General features: G+C 40.9%; 1 protein-coding gene across 1 annotated transcript; it reads left to right on the forward strand.

The window, feature by feature from the left end:
• The first annotated feature begins 3034 nt into the window (after positions 1–3034).
• LOC121395393 (beta-microseminoprotein-like) lies at positions 3035–9098 on the forward strand. The gene is made up of 4 exons (XM_041568803.1): positions 3035–3137; positions 4541–4634; positions 6535–6640; positions 8832–9098. The coding sequence occupies exons 1-4, from the start codon at positions 3135–3137 to the stop codon at positions 8956–8958; spliced, it is 330 nt and encodes a 109-aa protein (XP_041424737.1). The 5' UTR covers positions 3035–3134; the 3' UTR covers positions 8959–9098.
• The last annotated feature ends 14994 nt before the right edge of the window (positions 9099–24092 follow it).

Genomic DNA, 24092 nt, shown 5'->3' on the forward strand with positions numbered 1-24092 from the left:
ACCTTTGCCTGTCTGTTTACTCCGAACTCTCCAATCTTGATCCTGCTAGTCTGTGACTATTCTGACATCTCCAATCCTGACCTCTGCCTGTCCATTGACCATTCTACGCTATCTCTATCCTGATTTTGGCCTGTCTGATTATTCTACCTGCTTGTGCTGGCCCGGCCTGCCGGTTCCTGGTGGCTTCCTATCTTCCATTATCCTTGTAAACAGTTGTGCCCCATTGCCTGCCAGAACTTACACCTTGCACCTCTCGTTAAGTCCAGGTGGCATCTGAGAAAGCTGAGGGCTCTTCCCGAGGCCAAAGGCGGTCACTTAACTGGTGAAGTCGAGCCGAGACCAGGGTGCTTGGTTTCTGTTCTGGTGTAGGGTGCCGACTGTGACCGTAGTGAAATAAGTTTACGTTTAGTTGGGTACATTTCAGGCAATAGGTCTGAGAGCCCACGCACAAAGACTTATTATACAATTTCCCATAACCCACGTGAACCATTTTAAAGTGTTGAACTCTCCATTTTTCAGACACCAAATACTAGTTATATTTACTGATAGAATATGAGAGTTGCGAAGGAGTAATTGTAGTATGTAAGTAGCCAGACCATTTTTCAGCCACTTTCTTGAGAGGATGATTTTTCAGATTTTCTGCAGACCAAAGTTTTTGGGAAATGAGATTGTTGATTAAATTGGAATTCTCAAGAAAATCTACTAATGGCCTAGTAAGCCAGTGTTTCTGAAGAGCAAAAGATTCTTTATTTTTGACTCCAACCCATCCACTCTTGATAAACATGTAATTAGAGTGGTCTTCTGGCTTCAGGTTGTTCTGTCTTCTAAACTCAGGTCATTTTAGTAGGTTGCCATTGCCGAGATCTACCACATCTTTCATCAGTAAAGGTAAATTATTTCTCCTAAGCATAGGCACATGCATACCCAGCATTCACCTAGTTTCGGGTCTGCTAAATACAGTACCTGTATGCCATGTATACGCTGGATGCAAATGCTTACTGTATAAGCAATTGCCACCTTTCCCCCCGACAAACTCCAAGTGGAGACGGGGCCGTGATGCAGTGGGCGGGGGGCGGGAGAGTGATGTTGTGTGGGGCGGGACTGTGCAGTCGGGGCAGGGCTATGACATGGTGACCGGCGATTGGGTGATCGCTGTGTCAATCCCAGTTTTGACCCAAACAGCCATTTAAAAATCCAGGCTGTTCGGGTCAAAACCGGACAGATGGCAACCCCATTGCATTGATAACTGTGGTCCCTTTCAGATCTATTTCCCGATACCAAATATAAATAAAGTCCTTTACTAAATGCTGGGTCAGCTATTCAGCGTAACAGATAAGAAATTTTTAATTCGCCACATGCCAAAATCCTTCAGAATGAAACAGACCTCTATGAGCGTATTTTAAACAGAAACATAACCTATGAGAAATGTATATCACACAATGCTCTGATATTTTCTGCTGACAGAGTTCATTGGAGAAAATCACAGTAATTTGGAACTATTATGTTCCTGGTGTCAAAGAAAAACATCATGAATTCGATTATGGTCTGCTAACAATCTCTGCTGATTGGGGCTGGGTTATGTTGTTCAGAACTATGGAAAATGAGAAACATCTTTGAGAAATGGGAATATCTAGAGAATGAATAATTTCAAGATGGTCTGTTGGATGAGTCCCTTGCTTTCAAATAAGCTTTGGCATTGGTAATGTCTTTTATGCAAAAAGTTATAGTTCTAATCAAAGGGTTTGCTGGTAATGTCAGAGCTTCAAGGCAAACTGAGTAAATTGGAGGAAAACTGAGCCTTTATCAGGAAATCAATCAAAACCATGTAATTCCTCAGTCGCTTTCTACACCAGAAATTAATCACATAGCGTCATTGTTATCTATTTCATAATTCTGATCACTATCAGTACCACGGCACAGTACCACCAGGCACCTGACCAGTCCAAAATGCTCTCCACGGGTCAGACTCAGATGTCAGTCAAAGGACCAGCCGCACGTCCCGCACCTAACAGAATGCGCATACGGTGTACCGTGCAGGGACGTTGACTGCAATGCTCCTGCCTGCTGGCTGCCTGATCCTCCCTGCCTGGCTGTAACATAGGATTTACTTTATGTGCAGGCACATTTGCATAGCAGGGTCACATGGTACTGTGGTAGGCAGTAACAGCCCCTTCGCTTCAACCAGAGAGGTACTAGCAGCAGGCAGCAACTATGGGTGGAACCAAGGCCAGGGCCCACAAGGTCTTTTCCTGGGGCCCCGGCAGGCCAGTCCGACCCTGGCGATATAAGATGGCCACTAACTAATGAGAATAAGATCCTGTTGACCCTCCATGACAAACCTCCTTCCTATGGCATTCCCCATGTCAGGTTTTCGCCCAGCAGTTTCTCTTATACCACATTTTTTATGCATCCACCCTCATCCCTCATCCCAAGCTTTGTCTGTACAACATCTCCATGTTGAGCTTCCTTCCTACACCATCTTACATTCCAGGTCTCCACCTCGTGCCATCCGCTAACATTATTCCTTCACTGTCCTTCATTTGGGTTGCCATCTGGGCAGTAATTGCTGTGGTCGCTGACCCCATCTTAAAAACAAATGCTCTGTAAGGCTACACATTTCTTGTTATTGCTATTTTTTATTACTCATCTTTCTATTCAGACTCTCTCTCATTCATATTCCAGTCTCTTATTCAATGCATGGTTGCCAGTGTCATTCATTTGGACCCCTGCAACCAGATTGCTGAAATGGTAAATTAAAAAGCTGCTGAATTAAAAGCTAAATAGCTCTAAAATTATTTTTAAAGTTTCTTTTTAACATATTTAACCCATCACATAAAATATAAAATTGATACATATATATATATATATATATATATATATATATATATAAAATAAAATATATATATATCTATCTTATATTTATACAGTATATATGATATTACTTACTGTATCTATGTATTTATATTTACAAAATGACCTTCTAATGTTTTTTTTTCATATGGTTGTTGCAAAACACAGTGTTTCAAGTGAAATCCTCCTTTCCTAGGAAAACTGTGTTGCTCAATTCCAATTTGATCTGCTATAAGTAGGGGGAGCAGGGCTTGATTTGAGTATCTGCAACAACTCGAATCATAATGGTGAGTTGTGTTATTTGTGTTGATTCTTTTATAAAATGCTGTATTTAAATTATAGTTAATTAAATTTGTATCTACATTTTGGCATGCCGTTAGTTTCCATAGCCACTAGTTTTTGTGAAATGATATATTTCAAGAGCAATGATGTTATTTGATTCACATTAGATATCTTTCTTTTCCTGTTTTACATAAAGGTAAGCCAATCTTGCACACAAAAATGTTAATATAGTCTGGTATGTTAATAGAGCAGCATCTATAATGTGTATGCATTTGTTTTATCTAGGGAGCTTATCATTTGATGCATTCTGTATACAGGGAGTGCTCCAGTTACATACACCCGACATACATACAACTCACACTTACAGACAGGGCTGTTACAGTAACATACTATGGTTTGCTTGACTTTTATTAGCATTTAGCTTTAATAAACACCTGCCCCAATCCCCTCTGGTGTATGTTGTCTACTGCGGAGCACAGAAAGGTAAAAATAAATACTATGAGTTACATTTAATAAGTAAATATATATGTTTCACATTTACACACATATTCAACTTAAGAACAAACATACAGTCCCTATCTTGTACGTTACCTGGGACTGCTTTAACATTGCCCCACTTCTAACTAAGGATGACATTTATTATAACATCTATCATTTTTAATGTGTGCTTTTAGAGTGGTGATGTGGAAATCATAAGGAATTGTGCAACTGTGGGTTTTATATGTCATTGTGGTCACATGAATAATATAATATCTAATGTTGCTTACAGGAGCACAGAGAACTCACATACATAGACTTTCAAAGAACCCAACCACTTTGAGTTTCTAATGTAGGGAATGATGCTGAGCTCTTCAATACTAGGGGGGTAGATAAGGCTCTTTCACATGGTATTTGGGTCTTGCATTCTCTTGTGATGTATTCTTCATATGTTCCACCACAGGAGAACGCATGCGTAAATGCAATCCAGTGCATTCTATCAGTACTCACTGTTATGCAGGGAAGCACAGAGTGCAGGTGGAACGTTATTACCAATTGTTTTCTTAAAATGTGAATTTGCCCCCAGGAAATTTATAAAAACATGCATTCTGTGGGGGTGCATGAAAGTTGTCCTGTGAGTTGAGTTATGTCCTCTCATCTATGGCAGAATTATCCCTATGTTAATGTTTCCAGGTAATAACTAGAGTCTTAGAACTGGCTACATATGATAATGCCATGCTAGGCAGCATAGACTAACATCAGATGTAGAAATTTGAAGCCATTTGATTGATTATTCTTACTGCAAAACAGTGAAAACAATGGCAGCCTCTGAGGTTTTACATTACTGAAATTTATATGAAGTTGTAGTTAAATGCATAGATTATGTGAATCTGCACTCATTTGTTTCTTTTTTTCCTCAAAACATTTTCAGAAGTGCATTTTGGCTTTTGTGATTGCCGTTGGCATTTTGTTGACAACATGTAATGCCGCCTGCTTCAATCAGCAGCCTGATGGAAACCAGGAAGGTAAATCCAGTATGGATGCAGTATTTAATCTAGATTACAGGGTATGACCAGGGTTGCTGTTAGTATTTGCTGGGCTCCTTGAACCCACATGGCCATGCCCTTGATTCACCCAAACTACACCCTTGACTCAAACAAACGCTGTCTTTGTGGCAGTCCTGGGCTCCAAACAGCAATCCTACCTGTCTTCTGTGATGGAGGTTCTGAGTATGATGAATATTTTAACTATATATGTAATATGTCAGTGGGAAATTAAGTTTCTAAAGGGATAGTGACAACAGGCAAAGGACAAATATAAGGTTGTACAAGCCCTGCTCCCTCCCTCACCCTAGCATCAAACTGCTGAGCAACAGGGGGCCAAGGCCCTCATTGAGGGGTACAGAGGGTGATTCAGTCATGGGCTCCATGCATACAAGGGGCATCCTTTTTTCATTGGGGACCCATTTTATTGTTGGCTGGGGCCACAATTCAAGGGACCAAGGTGACCAGTGGGCCAATAATTGGGGCCCCCTGTAGGGGGGGCACTGTGAACTTAGTAGTATGGGGGCCCTTGATAAGTGATGGGGGTCATGAGGTAGTTTGCACCAGGTAGTTTAGTAAAGGTAGAGAATAAAGAAAGTCCAACAATGGGTGAAATTATATTCTGGTCTTCTCATATGCACACCCACTCCGGATGCAATGGATAATACATTGAAAAAACAGGCAATAACTAGCTGCTCAATGTTTTGTCGGCACTTGTGCCAATAAAACACTGAGCAGCTAGTTACTGCCTGTTCCAGTTTCTCTACTTTTTTAATGTGTTGTTTAGTAAAGGCAAAGTGGCATTGTTCTGCTAAAATGTACAAAAGGTATTCCTTTAAAACTAGCAAGTAAGAATGCTTAAATTACAATACGGCATGACAAAGCAATATTAAACTGGTAAGACGATTGATCTGGCTGCATAAAATTTTGCCACATATTTGGCCCTAACTAAATATATGTACAGGATATGTATTGGGAATTTGTTTTCTGAGTATGTCTATTTATGCATATGTAAGGGAGCAGAACTGCCATATTGATTTTCTGTCTTTGACCTATTGCAAAAAAAATACAAAGCAGCAATGGAACAAGGTATTGGATAGAACATGTGCATAGATATATTAAGATTCCAATTTAAAAGTAAGGAATTGGAAAATAAAACAATATTTTCAATTTTAGGATTCACTGGAATGTATCCTAGCGCACCCGATGCATGCACAGAATGAATGTCTTGTGTGTCTTGTATGTCTTCCCTCTAATTGGTTCTTGGCTATGTATAATAATTTTATAAAATAATATTTTTATAAAATATAATATAATTAATATAATATAATAATCATATAATAATATTTTTATAAAATAATGTGCTCAGGTCAGAATGGATACAATTTTTTTTTTTTAAGACATAATTCTTTGTGCACACCAAAATTTGTTGTGTGCGCTGGCCTCAATATTTTTGTGTGAGCACATAAATGTACAGCTTAGAAGGAACATTGCCCTTGTGCACAATAACATTTCAAAAGAGAGATGTGAGTACCTCCAACAATAATGAATCAATCAGTTAAAAAATTAAAAAATATATTAGGACATAAAAACAAGACCTAACGCGTTTTGTGCCTGCTGGGGCACTTACTCATAGGCTGTGTGCACAATAAGCTGTACTTTTATACCGAAATGCTCAATATGTTGCCATCCAGCTTGAATAACCACTTGCAAAGCCATTGGGTATATATGTGCCCCTACTATATTTTACATGGGGGTGGGTGGGTATTAAATCTAAAGTAATGTAGTAAAGTAGTGTCTATGCTTATTGCTATTCACAGAAATCAGGAGGTTCACTCAGTTTGCAATTCAGGAAAGTTTATTTGTTCTATTTCCTTCTTAGGTTGCCTTTATAAAGGAAAGATGCACAGACTCGGGAGCAAATTTAGAACAAAAGATTGCATGAGATGTACCTGTGCTATGGATGGCTCAATGGAATGTTGCGATATGTAAGTCACATTCTACACAAATGAAACAACATAAACATGAAATAATTATTATGCAGTACACTTATGAGTGCAATTTGTAGCTCTACTTGTCTTTTTGATTATGTGCCAGTGGGTTTCTGCAGAGAAGATTGTCAAGATTTTAAAGGGATCCTGTCAGCGGAAAACATGTTTTTTTTTTTCAAAACAAATCACTTAATAGTGCTACTCCAGCAGAATTCAGCACTGAAATCCATTTCTCAAAAGAGCAAACAGATTTACATGGGGCTAGACATTTTGTCAATTTCCCAGCTGCCCCTGGTCATGTGACTTGTGCCTGCACTTTAGGAAAGAGATGCTTTCTGGCAGGCTGCTGTTTTTCCTTCTCAATGTAACTGAATGTGTCTCAGTGGGACATGGGTTTTTACTATTGAGTGTTGTTCTTAGATCTACCAGGCAACTGTTATCTTGTGTTAGGGAGCTGCTATCTGGTTACATTCCCATTGTTCTTTTGTTTGGCTGCTGGGGGGGAAAAGGGAGGGGGGTCATATCACTCCAACTTGCAGTACAGCAGTAAAGAGTGATTGAAGTTTATCAGAGCACAAGTCACATGACTTAGGGCAGCTGTTAAATTGACAATATGTCGGCGATTCGTAACCAGACGATGACACACATGCGACTTGTCAGACGTGCAGAATATAATGGGACTGATCGTGAAATTGCAGGTACAAACTACATGTATCCGACTGTCGGATGAAGACACAGCGTGCATCGTTGACAACCGACAGTCGGATACATGTAGTTTGTACCTGCGATTTCACCATCAGTTCCATTATATTCTACACGTCTGACACGTCTCATGAGTGTCATTGCCTGGCGACTAAACAGTCCAGATCGCCTCGTGGAGTTCAGCCTTAATAAAGAAATCTGCAATCAACCAGCTTGATGTTGGTTCTGTGGTTATTAAGATTCAAATATCTGCCATATGTGACCATATCTTTGCCCAAATTGTAGTTTACTGGCCAGTGATGGTAGAACATAACTAGCCTAAACTTCTTTTCCCAGATGGGCACTTGCCAGTGGAGAGAAGGGAGAGGGTGTTATACGAATACACTTCTCTGCTGCTGTGAAGAAATAAATAGGATGCCATCCAGAAGGCATTAAATTGCAAGTGCTCTGAATTAAATTGCAAGTGCTCTGAAAAGAAAACCCACTGGTATATCATCATCTCCTTTTCATAGCCATCCCTATCTTAGATTTATATTAAAATGGCATGAGATTAGTAAAGAGCTTATGTCCAAGTCCAAGGGGCCTATTTATGAAGACTCAGTTTTTTAGGGGGAAAACTCAAATTTTTAGAGATGTATTATACCCCGATGCTGCGAAAAATCTGACTAGATCGAGCGATCTTTGCTTGAATTTTAACTCGATTGTGTCAAGGTTTTTCCCAACCCGACTTTTTCGAGCTGATTATTTAATAAATACGTTAAATTTGTGGATGGAAGTTAGGTTGAGTTTGTTTTAATAAAAATATGAGATCAATTCAAGATTTAATAAATAGGCCTCCCCGTCTAAGATTTGGGCAACTGGGAAGGCACATTAAGATGATGGGCCAGTGCCAGGGTTGGACTGGGCCAATGGGACACCGGGAGAAAACCCAGTGGGCCCCGGCTCTTGTGGGCCTGGCCAGCTCAGACCTGCTCCCTGCCAGACCTCCCTCTCCTGCCCCAGACTCACGAAGAAAAAAGGTAGAAATGTGGGCACCAACAACCAAAGGAGACAGGGAGGGAGGTGTTTGGAGGCAGGTTGTGGCAGGGGCTGGGGGTACAGAGGGAACTTTGCACCAGGGGCGGGGGGTCGGAGGACGTTCCCTGAGAAAGAAGCCCAGTGGGCCCTGGGCCCCCCAGTTCAACCCTGGCCAGTGCTGCTAATGATGCTAAACGCCACGCATATTTTTTAAACCTGGGGGATAAAACGTAGTACATGAAATCAGTGGGAGATCCTAACATACTTGCTCCCCCACTGGATTAAAGCTTCCTTGGGCAAACAAGAATATGGTGAAACACATATCAAAAGTCAAGAGTTAGCAAAGGGGCAAAGACAACTTAATCTCCAATATTTATTTATAAGCAGAATACTTGTGATCATTGTGATGTCACCAATTATTGTACAAACAGCATTAACCAATGAATAAACCTTTTTCATTTCTTTATAGATCTGGTAGACCAGTGGCATATGACGAGGCACGGTGTGAGGTTTTATTTAATAAGAAAACCTGCATGTACCGTGTTGTGGAAAAGAAAGATCATTCAAAGGAATGTGAGCATTCCATGGTTGGGTAAAGTGGCCATCTCCTTGGGCTCGAGTGTTCATGCTGACAACATTTATATCTCTGTTTTTTTTTTTGCATGAACTGAATTCAGGTCCTTATATACAAAGATAATACAGTTTATATTACAGGAATAAAGTATACATCAAAATATATCTTTTAAACATTGTTTTTAAACATTTTATCTCATCACACTTATGTGTACAACATCAAGTGAGATTTATTGTAGCAGAAACTGACTTTTCGGCTGGACACCAAGGGGGAAATTTACTAAAGGGTGAAGTGGCTAACGCTGGCGAAAATTCGCCAGCGTGACATCATTTCAGCACTTCACCAATTTACTAACAGTAAAGAGATAGACTCTGGCGCAACTTCGCACTCTAATGCCAGGCAAATTTTCTCTCTGGCGAAAGAGCGTTACTATGCAAATTCATTAAGTTTTTGATTTTACTGACCATTATCGCCAGAGTTGCCTTCGCCACCTTAGACCAGGTGAAGTTCAATGAAGTAGATAGGACTTACTTGAAATGTTGTTGAACATTTTTCTAAGTCTCAAAAAATGCTTGCGTATTTTCATTTTTTCAGGGTGATAGCCTGCAAAAGTGTGTACATTTTTTTTAGGGTACCCGGCTTCCCCCCTTCATTTCCTTACATATGGCACATAAACTATACAGTGGGCACATGTGTAGGGCAATATAACAACTCTATTTTATTAAGGTTCCCTGGCCTTGTGTAGTGTAATGTATTTGCTGCAACATGTATGTCCATTGTACTCTAACTGCACACCATATGCAAATTAGCCAACGCTAGCGTAACTTCGAACTGCTGATCGTATTATTGGTAGCAACACTTCGCAAGTGTTCGGTACCCTGTGCGCAACTGTGGATCTTCGTGAATTTGTGTTGTCCAGGCGAATTTACGCCTGGTGAATTGTTGCGATGTGCGAGAAGCCAGCGCTGGCGGATTTTTGGAGGTAAGTAAATTTACCCCCAAGGAGTATATTTATCAAAAAGTGAAGTTAGAGATCACCACAGTCCCTAGAGTGAAAAAACGCCTCTCTCCATTCATTTCTATAGGATTTTTAAATTCACACTTGCGGACTGTAGTGATCTTTAATTTCACTCTTGGATAAATATACCCCCAAGCCTTTTTCAAGGTGAAAAAATAAATTTTAGAAAGTGGGTTGCAATCATATCAGCTTTCCCAGAGGCAAGAGCAAGGCGTATAGAGGATCTATGATTTGCCATCCAGTATCTAACTGTTGTGATGGTCTTTCCCACGTACAAGAGACCACAGATACATTTTATAAAGTAGATAATATATTTTGATAACATACATAAAAATATAGAGCCATAAATGTGCTTTGAACACATTTTCAGATTTTGCGTTCAATCGCTTAATTACTAAATGACTAAGGGCTCAGCACAACTGTCAGATCTCCTGTGTACCCAGTCCCAGTGCTATGAAATTGAGTGGAGAAACACTACTTTGGAAGGTTTATATTGTCCTTAAGACAGCAGATTGATTCTGTGCACCGCCTTACCTACAAAGATGCTGGCGATACAGAGTAGGCACTGAGCCTTGTACATTACCCTAAACCTACTGTAACTGCACTATGGTTTAAGCCATGTGCAGCAGGGTTCTCTATTAAAGGAGAACTAAACCCCATGTGAAGTCCCCACTCCCCCCCCTCCCTGCCTCCCCTCTGCACAGTCTTACCCCTGAATTCTGTCCCCTATTGAAATAGTGACTGCACATGCAGAATGAGCGCAGCAGAGCTCACGGACGCCATCTTCTCTTCGGTAAAGTAAAGTGATTGGCGTAATGGCGCATGCACAGTTGGAGCAATCTTTTGCTTCTTGACAACTGCACAAGAGCCGAAAGAGACGGAAATTGCCGAAGGGGAGGAAGAAGACACAAAGATTACTGAAGATTAGAAGATGACGCCCGTGAGCTTCGCTGCACTCACTCTGCATGTGCAGTCACTATTTCAAGAGGGGACAGAATTCTGGGGCAAGTCTAAGGCAGCAAAAAGCCATTTGAGGAAAGGAAGTGGTGCTTCATCTAGCAGTGATGTAGAGGAGAACTGTGATGGCTGACCGGATTCAGGTGCTGATACAGGAGGAGCTACGGGCTACTGTGGAGGCTATGGAGTTGGAAGGGAAAGCGAGTCTGGCTGAGAGTGTTCACAGGGAGTCATGTGACCTGGAAATGGCTGCTGGTGCAGAGAGTGCTGCAGGTGCCATTGCACGCAGGGTGGCTGAATGTGCCCTACAAGGCTGTGATGATCCAAAGACTCCTGATGCAAAGCTGGGGCCCAGCATGGTGGTGAGTGAGGACTTGTTTGCAGCTGAGGGGGATGTTGGGGACTTACCTCTAGGAGAGGATGTGACTGCGGGGAAACCTGCTATGTTTAAATCTGCTTTTCCCTCCTCTGATAAAGGGATTGTGGATACAGAGACTGTGCTAAGCCTGTATCTGGAGAGACTGGAGCTAAAGACTGTAATGTGGCCAGTGGCAGTCTGACAATTGAATATGATACCATCATTAAAGGGTTAAATGAACTGAAATGTTTAGAGACTTAGGGCTCTTATTCATGAGCGTTTTTACCTGCGCTCCCCTGCGTTCCGTTTTTTGGCGTTCAGCCGCAGGGGAGCGCAGGAATAGACGCATTTCATTATTTCAAATGGGGCTGTACTCACACAGGCGCATGCGTTCGAGTACAGCCCCATTTGAAATAATGAAATGCGTCTATTCCTGCGCTCCCCTGCGGCTGAACGACGAAAAACGGAACGCAGGGGAGCGCAGGTAAAAACGCTCATGAGTAAGAGCCCTTAGCATTGCACTCTGGCTAAGGGCATTCATTTGCTCATTAGGGACAGTGGCGGAACAGCAGGGGGTGTGAGCGGGCCAGGGCCCACACCCCCTCAGGGCCCCCCTGGCAGCTCACGTGCCACTGACAAATGCGGCCGTATGAGCGGGGGGCGGGGCCCGGCTGCGCCCCCCTCTAGTGACGCTACTGATTAGGGACCTGAAACTTTTGAAAGGACAGAGAAGGACTGACACCATTAGGTAACTGGCCTACCTGAATAAGGAATTGGAGGAGATTGAGGCTCATATTAAATCTGTTCTGACTGTGTTGGAGCCATGGAAAGAACTTTATGATAACAAAAAATGGTTTGATGAGATTAAGAGGGGGGAGGGGATGTGGCTGTGATGAGATCCACTAAAGTTTCTCAACTGCTTAAAGAAAATGCACATGTGGGTTCTGATGGGTCTCCTGCTGCTCCTAATACTACTGCTATTTCTGTTGTGTTGGGCCAGAATCAGAACATTCTGTTGCAGAAAGAAAAGGTTTCTATGTGTGTAAATGCTGCTCCTTTCTCTGAGCAGGTTAATCATGCCAATACTGCTGTGCAGCCCTCAGGTATGCATACTAATGAGCAACCCTCCAGCACGCATGCTAATGAGCAGCTTTCCACTGTCTGTGCAAATGTGCAGCCTGCAGCTGTGTGTGTGTAAATGTGCAGCCTGCAGCTGTGTGTACAAATGTGCTAATGTGCAGCCTGCAAAGGTGAATGGTAAAGTTCAGCCTACAAGGTGTGAATGTAAAAGCTTCAAGTGTGAATAAGGTGCAGCCTGGGGGTGTGAGTGCAAATGAGAAACCTACAAATGTCAGTGCAAATATGCAGCAGGTTGGGACCAATGCTCAGGGCTCCAGTGAAAATGTTGGGACAGGGGGCAGTGTGTGGGGAAAGAAAAACCTGTTTGATTCTGTGCAAAGTAATGAAGAGGAAGAAGAATATGGCAAAAGGCGCAATGTGGTGAAAATAAAGTTAGTTGGTGAGAGGGAGGACTTCCCTAGGTAGGAGATTTGTTGCCAGAAATCTTATTAAACAAATTCTTGGTTTTATCCCAGAGGATGTGTATGAGCTGCTCAGCTTTACTGACACTAAGTTTGATATAAGTTTTAAGCTGCCCCTGGGGTTGGAGGAATTTTGGAGGCGCTATAACTTGAAAAAGGGAGCTAAAGAGTGGCAAAAGTTTAAAGTAATACTCGTCTCCAAACCCGAATTAAAGAATGTGACAATTATAATGAAAAATTAGTCTGTACACCCTGAGGACATTGTGATCTGGTTGTGCAGGCAGTGCACTGTGTTATCCCCCTTGTAAAAATATAAGATGAAGAGGATTTTTGGGTGGGGGATGTAAGGTGCAGGTGAAGTTAAACACAGAGGGCTACTCACAGAAACACCTGCCAACCTCTTTCTTTATTGGTAAAGATAGGGGTGTGTGCTACTATATTGGGCAACCCAGGCTGTGTTTCAAATGTGGAGCCAGAACTCACCTAGCAGGAAAATTCAGCATGAAGAAATGTGCATTTTGTGGTGAAACTGGGCATATTAGCAAAGATTTCATCAATCAGAACAGGTGCAATTTGTGTTTAAAAACAGGTCACACCTACAGGAATTGCCCGGAAGCCTGGTGTAATGTTAAGAAATCTTGTCCTAATTTGGAGGAGCAAATGAGGGAAAAGATGACAGAAAGTGTGCCAGTCATTCAGGAAAAGTGGAGTGCTCAGGTGGAAAGTGACAGACATCCCCCCCAAAGAAAATTCTGTTTAAGGTGAAGGTGGTGGCTCAGAGGAAGAAGAGGGATGGGAAACTGTGAAAGAGGGGGGGAGGAAGAAAACTGTAAAAAAGAAAGAACATTGTGGGCAAAATGGTTTTCAAGGACCAAAATAGATTTAAAGAGAAAAAGCAAGGTACAAGATACCAGTAGAAAAAAAGAGCAAAAAAGATGTGGATGACTTATCTTTAGACTTAGAGTGGGAGTCTTTAGATGAGGAGGAGTGCATGGAAACAGGAGGATTTGAATCTGGGCCCCAGGGTGCAGGTCAAGAGAACAGGTGAGAAGAGTCATGTTGTCCTGGAAAAAAAACTAAAAAATGGATCTGTCCCTTGATTTCCTTACAGTTAACACCTGTAGTATCAAAAGTAGAAATTGCCGTTTTTTGGCGTATGAATACTATAAGCAATGTGATGCAGATATAATCTTTCTCCAGGAGACAATGTTCTCATCTTTACAGGATATCCGAGAGGCAAAAAGGGAATGGAGGGAAGGGCTTTCTTTCTGGTCCATGGGTACAGAGCCAGCGGGGGGTATCGAGGTTCTGTTCAAGGGTAACAAGCATTTTGTAATAAAGAAAGTAGTTGATGTCCTGTTTGGTAGATGCATGGTACTAGATGTTTTATTTGAGGGACAGATGCTACGGCTCATTAATATATATGGGCCTCATACAATCGCAGAAAGGAAGTCCCTCTTGTTAGATGTCAAACAGTTCCTATTCACATCAATGCCAGTCATTTTTGCTGGCAATTTCAACCAGTTGTTATGAGATAAGGACAAAACAGGGACAATCAATAAATATGAGTGCCTGTTTTTTAAGAACTTCATAGAAGAGGCAGGGTTGGTGGATTTGGCCACATTTGGTGGGAGGAAGAGTCAGTACACCTATAGATGTGGTCCCAGAGGTAGTAGTATTGACTTAATTCTTGTTAAAAATTTAAGGAGGTGGTGGTAGAATTTTCAGACCATTTAGGTTTATCCTTTCACTATGGTGCAGTGGGAAGCTCAAGCTCTGGTAAGGGGCTTTGGAGACTAGGGAAAGAGTTGTTGGAAGAGGATGGTGTGAAGACAGGTTTTAGGGACTTTTTGAGGATACAAATATCTAAGATAGAGTTTTATGATTCTGTTGTAGATTGGTGGAATGTAGCTAAGGATACTTTCCGGACCTGTTTCAGAACTGCCTCTTTTAAGAAAGGGAGGGCTAAAGAGAGAGAGCTGGTCTCTAATTAGGAAACTTGAAATCTGTATTTCGGATGGGGAGGCGGGAGAAAAAGTTATCCGGCTTAAGTACTTATTGAGGCGGTGTCAGTACAACCGGTTTAAGTCCCTGGTTCTGGAGAGGGACTATGGAACTTCATGTTCCCCGGACCCTTACCAGAACTGTAAGGAGACGGTTAAGAGGAAGCGGGTTGGGGGCCTTTACGACCTTCAGGGTGAATTGGAAGTTTCTAGGGAGGGTATCCTGGAGGTTGTGGGGTCCTACTACACTGACTTTTACAAAGAAAGGGTTTTGGATAAGGGTAAGATCCAAGCTTTCCTGGAGGCAACCCCAGTTTCAAACGCTGACAGTTTGGACTTTTTCCCCATTGGTGTCCAAGTTAACAGAGGAGGAAGTACTGCAAGCGATTGAGAAACAGCAGAAAAGGAGGGCCCCTGGGCCAGATGGTTTCACTGCAGAGTTTTACAGCACATTTAAGGAGGAGTTGGTTCCGGTTCTTACTGAAGTCTTTAATGACTGTCTGGAAAAGGGGTGCCTTCCTTCATCTATGCAGTCCTCCTCTCTGGTTCTGATATCAAAGGGGAAGGATTCGAGGCACATTGAGAATTGGAGGCCGATTGCCCTTCTCAATTGTGATAGGAAGATCCTGGCTAGGATTCTCTCACAAAGGCTGGGTGAGGTGGCTGGGTCTCTTCTTTCTAGTTCTCAGTTCTGTTTATTGGAGGGAAGGGAAATTTTTGGTGGTGTTTTCTCTCTCGGGGAAGCATTGGAGAGGTGCAAGGCTTGGCAGTGGGGCAAATACTTTCTCTCTTTAGACCAAGCGAAATGGGATGCTTTGCAAAGATACTGCATTCTGGATGAATTCATTAGATGGCTTAGAATTTTGTACAGCGGGGCAAAGAGCTTCCCATTTATTAATGGTTGGAAAGGTGAGGAATTTTTGGTGAGAGCTGGCATGAGGCAGGGATGTCCTCTGAGTCCACATCTGTATGTTTTCTCGTTGGACCCATTTATGAGGAGACTGCAGGATTGTGGACTTGGGGGTGTTTCACTACTGTTGGGTCGATCCTTTAAGTCCATAGCCTACACAGGCGATGTCACTCTGGTAATATCAAAACCTGAGGAGGAGGGAAAGGTTTTGGAGTGCATCGGATATTACACTGAGGCCTCAGGGTCTCAGATCAACCAGGAAAAGTTGGCAGCTTTTTGGACTCTAGGCGGTGAACCAAGCTATAGGCTTCAGAAATTCCCAGTGGCCCCAGGTTTAGTTAGAATTCTGGGCAATAAATTTGGTAAGGGAGACCTCTCTAAGGCAAATTGGGAAGACAAACTGAATGCTAGTCTAGCAAAAGTTCAGCGTGGAAATCATGGAAGCTGACCTATAGAGAAAGGATTGACATTATTAAGACTTTCCTAGTTCCTCTTTTTCTTTTTGTTTCTTATGTCTTTTTGTTGCCAGAATCTCTCTATGCCCGGATCCAGAGCTTGTTCTTCCAAATGCTTTGGGGGAATAGGTTCAACCCGGTAAAAAAGGGGATCACTTTCCTGCAGAAGAAAAGGGGAGGGGTGGACATGCCATGTCCAGTGGTTTTCTTCTGCACCATCTTTCTGAAGTTTAACTTTGGAGGGGTGGTGCAGAGGGGAGAGTCTCTGTGGAAAATCAGTGTTAGAGACTGGGCATCGCCTTTTATTAGAGATTGGCTACTTGGTGGCAGGGTGAAAGAGGTCTGGATAAGAGGAGGCTAAAATCTATTAGAAATGGAATATTAGTGCAGGAGACATGCAGTCCCTTCACAGAAAAAGCATTTATTGGAAAGTGCTGGATCTTCATTTTATTTCACCTATTTGTGTCAAAGACTAGCCAGAGAAAATACTAGAGGAATGTATTCGCTTCCTCACAAGTAAAAGGTTGTCCAGAAAGTTCTGGGACATTTCTTGGCTGCCCCTACAAGGCAAACTCTTTGTGAGAGGTAATCTCAGATATCTCAGTATTGTTGATAGAGAGTGCCCATGGGGGTGTGGGGTGGAGGAGACACAGCAGCACTTTCTCATAGAATGCACAACATCATCCTCTTTAAAGGAAAGTGTGGCGAGGTGTTTGGATCTGACTGTGTTAAAAAGTCTTGGGTTTTCTGAGTTTTCGTATGGAGTGGTGGAGGGATACAGGGCAGAAGGGAAAGACAGGTTCACATTGTACATAATAATTGCAGTATTGAGGTACCATCTGTGGCACATGAGATGCCGACTGACCACCAGTCAACTCCACCTGTCAGTAGCAAATGTTACAAATGCAATCTGTCGGGACATTGTGTATATCAAAACCAAAGAAACTGATATAAACAAAAGAATGTGGGATGGTATTAATTTTTCTTTTTGTTGAAATTTAATGTTTGATATTTGATTTGAATTGTAAATATCTGTGTTGTAATTTGATTTGTTATCATTGTATTCTTTGAATATTTTAAATAAAATTCCCTAACACAAGATAACAGCTCCCTGGAAGATCTAAGAACAGCACTTAATAGTAAAAGCCAAGTCCCACTGAGACTGATTCAGTTACATTGAATAGGAGAAATGACAGCCTGCCAGAAAGTAATTCCATCCTAAAGTGCAGGCACAAGTCACATGACTGGGGCAGCTGGGAAACTGACAAAATATCTAGCCCCATGTCAGATTTCAAAATTGAATATAAAAAAATCTGTTTGCCCTTTTGAGAAATGGATTTCAGTGCAGAATTCTGCTGGAGCAGCACTACTAACTGATGTGTTTTGGGAAAACATGTTTTTCCATGACAGTATCCCTTTAAAGTAATATCTGTGAGGATTGTGTAATTCCTGAAGAGGATGTAAAGCTTAACATATACCAACATACATTTTCTTCGGCACACCACTTACTTTCTCTCCATAGGGTGCGTTCAACTCCTCCAGCTACTTCCAAGCCAAATTTCATACAAGAATTCCCATAGGGAGGAAGCACACCAAATATATAAGATGAACATGGGCAGACCAACACATCTGAGACCCTTTCCCCATTCCATTTCACCCATACTGTATTTATTGCTTACAAAATTTGCATATCTGGACAATGAACAGGGGGCGAGTAATATACTAATATAGATGCAGTTACTCATAGCAACCACTCAGTAATAAGTAAGTTAGAAAAAAAGTCAAAATCAGAAAGATTGAATGAAGTTGCCAAAAATTGTTTTACTCCGAGTTCTTGATGTTAAAAGCAATTTTGAACAAAAATGCAAATAATTCTAAAACCATAAAAATTATGACCATTTGCAAATTATCTCAGAATATCACTGTCTACATTGTACTGAATCATAATTTTCAGGTAAAATACCCCCTTAAATAAGTATTAAAACGGTAATATCAGATTCCAAGGACAGGTGCAACCAAAATAAATATAGGCCTCAACAAGAATAAACAAATTCTGCTAATGAAACAACACATCACTCGCAGTCACACCATTGGTTGAATTAGCACATGATTATACATATGAGCAGTAACTCCATGTCAAGGCTTCAACCCTGTTTTGGCCATTCACACACCATTCACACCGGGTGTAATGCCTTAAGGAAAATAAGATTTATTAATTTGCTATTGACTCCCCTCAGTGAGAGGGTCATCTCACTGTAACACAAGAAATGACAAATAAAGACAACACAAAAGAGGCTTAGACTGCACTTATCTATGAAGTCATTTGAATCAAACTATACTTCCAGGCCAAGGTAAAAAAAAATCCATCTGAAGTGGTGGCCAATTTGCCACAGACAGGGAAAAAACCCTTGACCTGAAAAAACTGTAAAATGATGTACTTCTTTCCATAGACATGATGTGCAAGAAGACAAAGCAGGTTATATCTTAAGAGCGAGGCGGCTAATGCTACTGCAAATTTGCCAGCGTGACGTCATTTTGTTACTTTGCCTATTTACTAACAGGCGCTGGCGTAAATTCGCTAGCGAAGTGGACCTACTCTAGCACTACTTCGCTCCCTTACGCCAGGTGAAGTTGCACTATGGCGAAGGGACGACATAATTCACTAACTTGCGCATTTTACTGAACTTTACCTCTTGCGCCAGACTTGCCTTCGCCACCTCAGACCAAGCGAAGTGCAATAGAGTAGATAGGGATTGCTTCAAAAAAAGTTAAGATTTTCCGAAAAAACGCTGGCGTCTTTTCCATTTTTAAGGGTGATATATATATATATATATGTGTGTGTTATTTGATTCACATTAGATATCTTTCTTTTCCTGTTTTACATAAAGGTAAGCCAATCTTGCACACAAAAATGTTAATAGAGCAGCATCTATAATGTGTATGCATGTGTTTTATCTAGGGAGCTTATCATTTGATGCATTCTGCATACAGTGAGTGCTCCAGTTACATACACCCGACATACATACAACTCACACTTACAGACAGGGCTGTTACAGTAACATACTATGGTTTGCTTGACTTTTATTAGCATTTAACTTTAATAAACACCTGCCCCAATCCCCTCTGGTGAGTGTTGTCTACTGCAGAGCACAGAAAGGTAAAAATAAATATTATGTTAAGACAGACATCTGTCTGAGTTACATTTAATAAGTTAATATATATGTTTCAACTTACATACTAATTCAACTTAAGAACAAACCTACAGACCCTATCTTGTACGTAACCTTATTGAGTGGTACAGAGGGTGATTCAGTCATGGGCTCCATGCATACAAGGGGCATCCTTTTTTCATTGGGGACCCATTTTATTGTTGGCAGGGGCCACAATTCAAGGGACCAAGGTGACCAGTGGGCCAATTATTGGGGGCCCCTGTAGGGGGGGGGCACTGTGAACTTAGTAGTATGGGGCCCTTGCTAAGTGATGGGGGTCATGAGGTAGTTTGCACCAGGTAGTTTAATAAAGGTAGAGAATAAAGAAAGTCCAACAATGGAGGAAATTATATCCTGGTCTTCTCATATGCACACCCACTCATGATGCAATGGCATATACATTGAAAAAACAGGCAATAACTAGCTGCCCAATGTTTTGTTGGCACTTGTGCCAATAAAACACTGAGCAGCTAGTTACTGCCTGTTCCGGTTTCTCTACTTTTTTAATTTGTTGTTTAGTAAAGGCAAAGTAGCATAGTTAAGACAAAGTCCATCAAGTTCAACCCCTCCAAATGAAAACCCAGCATCCATACACACACCCCTCCCTACTTTTAATTAAATTCTATATACCCATACCTATACTAACTATAGAGCTTAGTATCACAATTGCCTTTGATATTATGTCTGTCCAAAAAATCATCCAAGCCATTCTTAAAGACATTAACTGAATCAGCCATCACAACATCACTGTCCTGACTGTGAAGAACCCCCTACGTTGCTTCAAATTAAAGTTCTTTTCTTCTAGTCTAAAGGGGTGGCCTCTGGTACGGTGATCCTCTTTATGGGTAAAAAGGTCCCCTGCCGTTTGTCTATAATGTCCTCTAATGTACTTGTAAAGTGTAATCATGTCCCCTCGCAAGCGCCTTTTTTCCAGAGAAAACAACCCCAACCTTGACAGTCTACCCTCATAATTTAAGTCTTCTGTCCCTCTAACCAATTTAGTTGCACGTCTCTGCACTCTCTCCAGCTCATTTATATCCCTCTTAAGGACTGGAGTCCAAAACTGCACTGCATACTCCAGGTGAGGCCTCACCATGGACCTATAAAGAGTCATAATTATGTTTTCATCCCTTGAGTTAATGCCCTTTTTTATGCAAGACAGAACTTTATTTGCTTTAGTAGCCACAGAATGACACTGCCCAGAATTAGACAACGTGTTATCTACAAAGACCCCTAGATCCTTTTCATTTAAGGAAACTCCCAACACACTGCCATTTAGTGTATAACTTGCATTTATATTATTTTTGCATAACCTTATTTATAAACATTGAACCTCATTTTCCAGTTTGCTGCCCAGTTTTCCAATTTAGACAAATCACTCTGCAAAGAGGCAGCATCCTGCATGGAACCTATAGTTCTGCACAATTTAGTATCATCTGCAGAAATAGAAACAGTACTTTCAATGCCCACCTCCAGGTCATGAATGTTACATCTGCCACCTTAATGTACCATAAGCAAAGCTTAACCGTCTAAGGGCCCTTACATACAAGCTTTTACTCCACCACATGGCAATGCATGAGTTAATGGAGCCAATCCATCACTTTGTTGCCTGTACCCATGTCACCATACCAGACACATGAGATGGAGCATGTTTTTGGCACCCCCATTGATTTATGACTTTCCTTTTCCTTTAATTGTTGCTTTATAATGTCACTAGTGGGACCTGACTTATTGAAACTAGAAACCTATATCAGAAAAATAAAGTACCATTGCTTTAAGTTATAAGGATATTAGGTGTCTATGACCTGTGTAAATGCACTTGATCATCATGGATCTGCTTATGTTTTACAATAAGTGTGCATTATTCCCAATATAAGTCGTGCATAGTGGTGTTATGGCTATAACTCAATTCTTTTGTAGAGAATAATAATAGTTATAAAAGTAATATATACTGTATACCACATGATGTCAGAAGTTATTTTGCAGCTCCATAGCATATATGTTGCCTTGTGGTGTATACATGGCTTTCCGTAACTTGCAATATGCTATTCTTTTACAGTACCGGTAAATGGTATTTTGTTTTCTAGTCCGTTACAACAAAGCATTCCAATCCCAGCATTGCCATCCTTGTTTGCAACTGTCATGGTCAAAGGTTCCCAGTACAGCACCTTTGTGTGTATTAGTGGTACAATAAATACAATACATACACAGTATTAGTGGTAATGATTGTAAGTTACAAATTCTCACTTACAAATCTGTCATATATAAGAGGTGGCTGATCAGTTCTGACTCTGGCATCAGCCTCCTTACCTGTTCCCAAAACCTTCGGGTTGGTCCAGATGCAGGCATACACAGCGGATTTCAGCTCTAAAATGCAAAGTACCGGTATGGGACCAGTTATTCAGAATGCTCGGGACCTGGGGTTTTCCGGATAATGGATCTTTTTGTAATTTGGATCTTTATATCTTAGGTCCACTAAAAAATCATGTAAACATTAAATAAACCCAATAGGCTGGTTTTGCTTCCAATAAGGATTAATTATATCTTAGCTGGGATCAAGTACAAGCTACTGTTTTATTATTACAGAGAAAAATTAAAAATAATCCAACCAATTGGGTGTTGCCAGTTATCAGTATTGAGCAGTTACATGCATTCAAATTAGCAAAATTACAAGGGTACCCAAATTTTTGCACAGCCAGTGTTTCACATTTGATTTAATTTCATACAACTGAATACTGCTTCACTAAAACTCTTTGTTCAGAAAACACCCCAGTACTCAGATGTTCCTGGGAAATGAAAGACATACCACTGTTATCTTTTTTGTTGAAGCTGGAGTAAATTATTATGCAGGCTGAGAGGGGTTCCCAAACTTTTTCATATGACTGTAAATATATATAATTTGATGTCATAAGTTAAAATATGCATTATGCTCACTGTTGTTTTTCATGCAGTTTATTGTTGATACCTTTCTAACTTTAAAAGTAAACTGTCATCTGAATAAGTGTTCACATTGACAGAAAACAATGAGAAATATTGAGTAGTTTTAGGAAAAATACAGAGAATTTAAAATATCCAGAATGTTTGGGACCTGTGGTTTTCCAGATATCGGATCTTTCTGTAATTTAGATCATCATACATTGTCTACTAGAAAATGTTACTGGCTCTTTACATTTGGGGGGCCCCGCCAAAGTTGCTCCAATTGGTCCCCGCAGTTGGTAAGACCGGCCCTGACTGTATCAAATGCTTTAGCATCCACTGCCATCCCAGAATCTAGGTCCCTGCTTACCTTCTCATAAAAAGAAATTAAGTTAGTCTGGCAAGATCTATTACGCATAAAACCATGCTGGCACAAACTCATAGTATTATGATTTGCTATGAAGTCCAGTATCTTATCCTTTATTAACCCTTCGAAAAAGCTTTCCTACCACTGACGTCAGACTAACTGGCCTATAGTTTTGAGGCTGAGAACAGGATCCTTTTTTGAATAGAGGCACCACATTAGCAATTTGCCAGTCTCTCAGCACTATGCCAGATCTCAATGAATCCTGAAAAATTAAGTAAAGAGGTTTGGCAATCACAGAGCTAAGCTCGCTAATTACCCTGGGATGAATACCATCTGGGCCCGGATCTTTGTTAATCTTAACATGTTCTAGTCTCTTTTGAATTTCTTCATGTATGAACCATGCATCATTAGTTGTATTACTAGAATTGGTAATATTAAGAAGGAAACCTTCACTTACTGGTTGCTCATTTGTGTAGACAGATGAAAAATATAAGTTCAGAATCTGTGCTTTTATTTTGTTTTCATCAACCAGCTGACCCCCCTCTGATAGTAAGGGTCCCACCCCTTCCTGCTTCATTTTTTTACTATTAAAATATTTAAAAAATAATTTTGGATTCTTTTTACTGCTTGCTGCAACATCCTTTTCTATATAAATTTTAGCTTGCCTTATAGCTTCTTTGCATGATTTATTTGCCTCCTTGTACCTTATAAATGATTCGGCTGTCCCAGCTAACTTGAAAGCCTTAAAAGCACGTCTTTTCTTACCCACCTCAACACCGATGCTTCTATTGAACCAAAAAGTTTTTGCTTTGCAACAACGTTCCTTGCTTACAAGTGGAATATACTGACAAGTATATTTATTAAGCAGCATTTTAAAGACTTCCCATTTTTGTTCCGTGTTTAACCCTGTGAAAAGCATTTCCCACTTAATATGTTGCAGAGATGCCCTTATACTGTCAAAGTTTGCAGGTCTGAAATTTAGTGTTTTAGTTACTCCCTTATAGAATTGCTTCTGCAACAGAATCTCAAAGGAGACCATGTTATGATCACTATTCCCTAAATGCTCACCCACACAAATGTTAGAGATGAGTTCAGTATTGTTAATTATTACAGGGTCCAAAAGAGAGTTATTCCTAGTAGGTTCTTGAACGAGCTGGAATAAAAAGTTGTCATTCAGCATATTTACAAACCTACTAGCTTTTTCTGTCTTAGCAACCCCATTACCCCAGTCAATGTCTGGATAATTGAAGTCCCCCATAGCAACAACTTGACGCAGCTGTGAAGCCGCTTGTATCTGCAAGAGTAGCTGGGCTTCATACTCGACACTTATACAAGGTGGTTTATAGCATACACCAATGATAATCCTCTTTGTAACCTTTTGCCCAGTCAAAATCTCTACCCAGAGTGATTCTACACCCTCAC

This window comes from Xenopus laevis, chromosome 7L (genome assembly GCF_017654675.1).
Source record: "Xenopus laevis strain J_2021 chromosome 7L, Xenopus_laevis_v10.1, whole genome shotgun sequence".
In the NCBI taxonomy this organism is placed as follows: Eukaryota; Metazoa; Chordata; class Amphibia; order Anura; family Pipidae; genus Xenopus; species Xenopus laevis.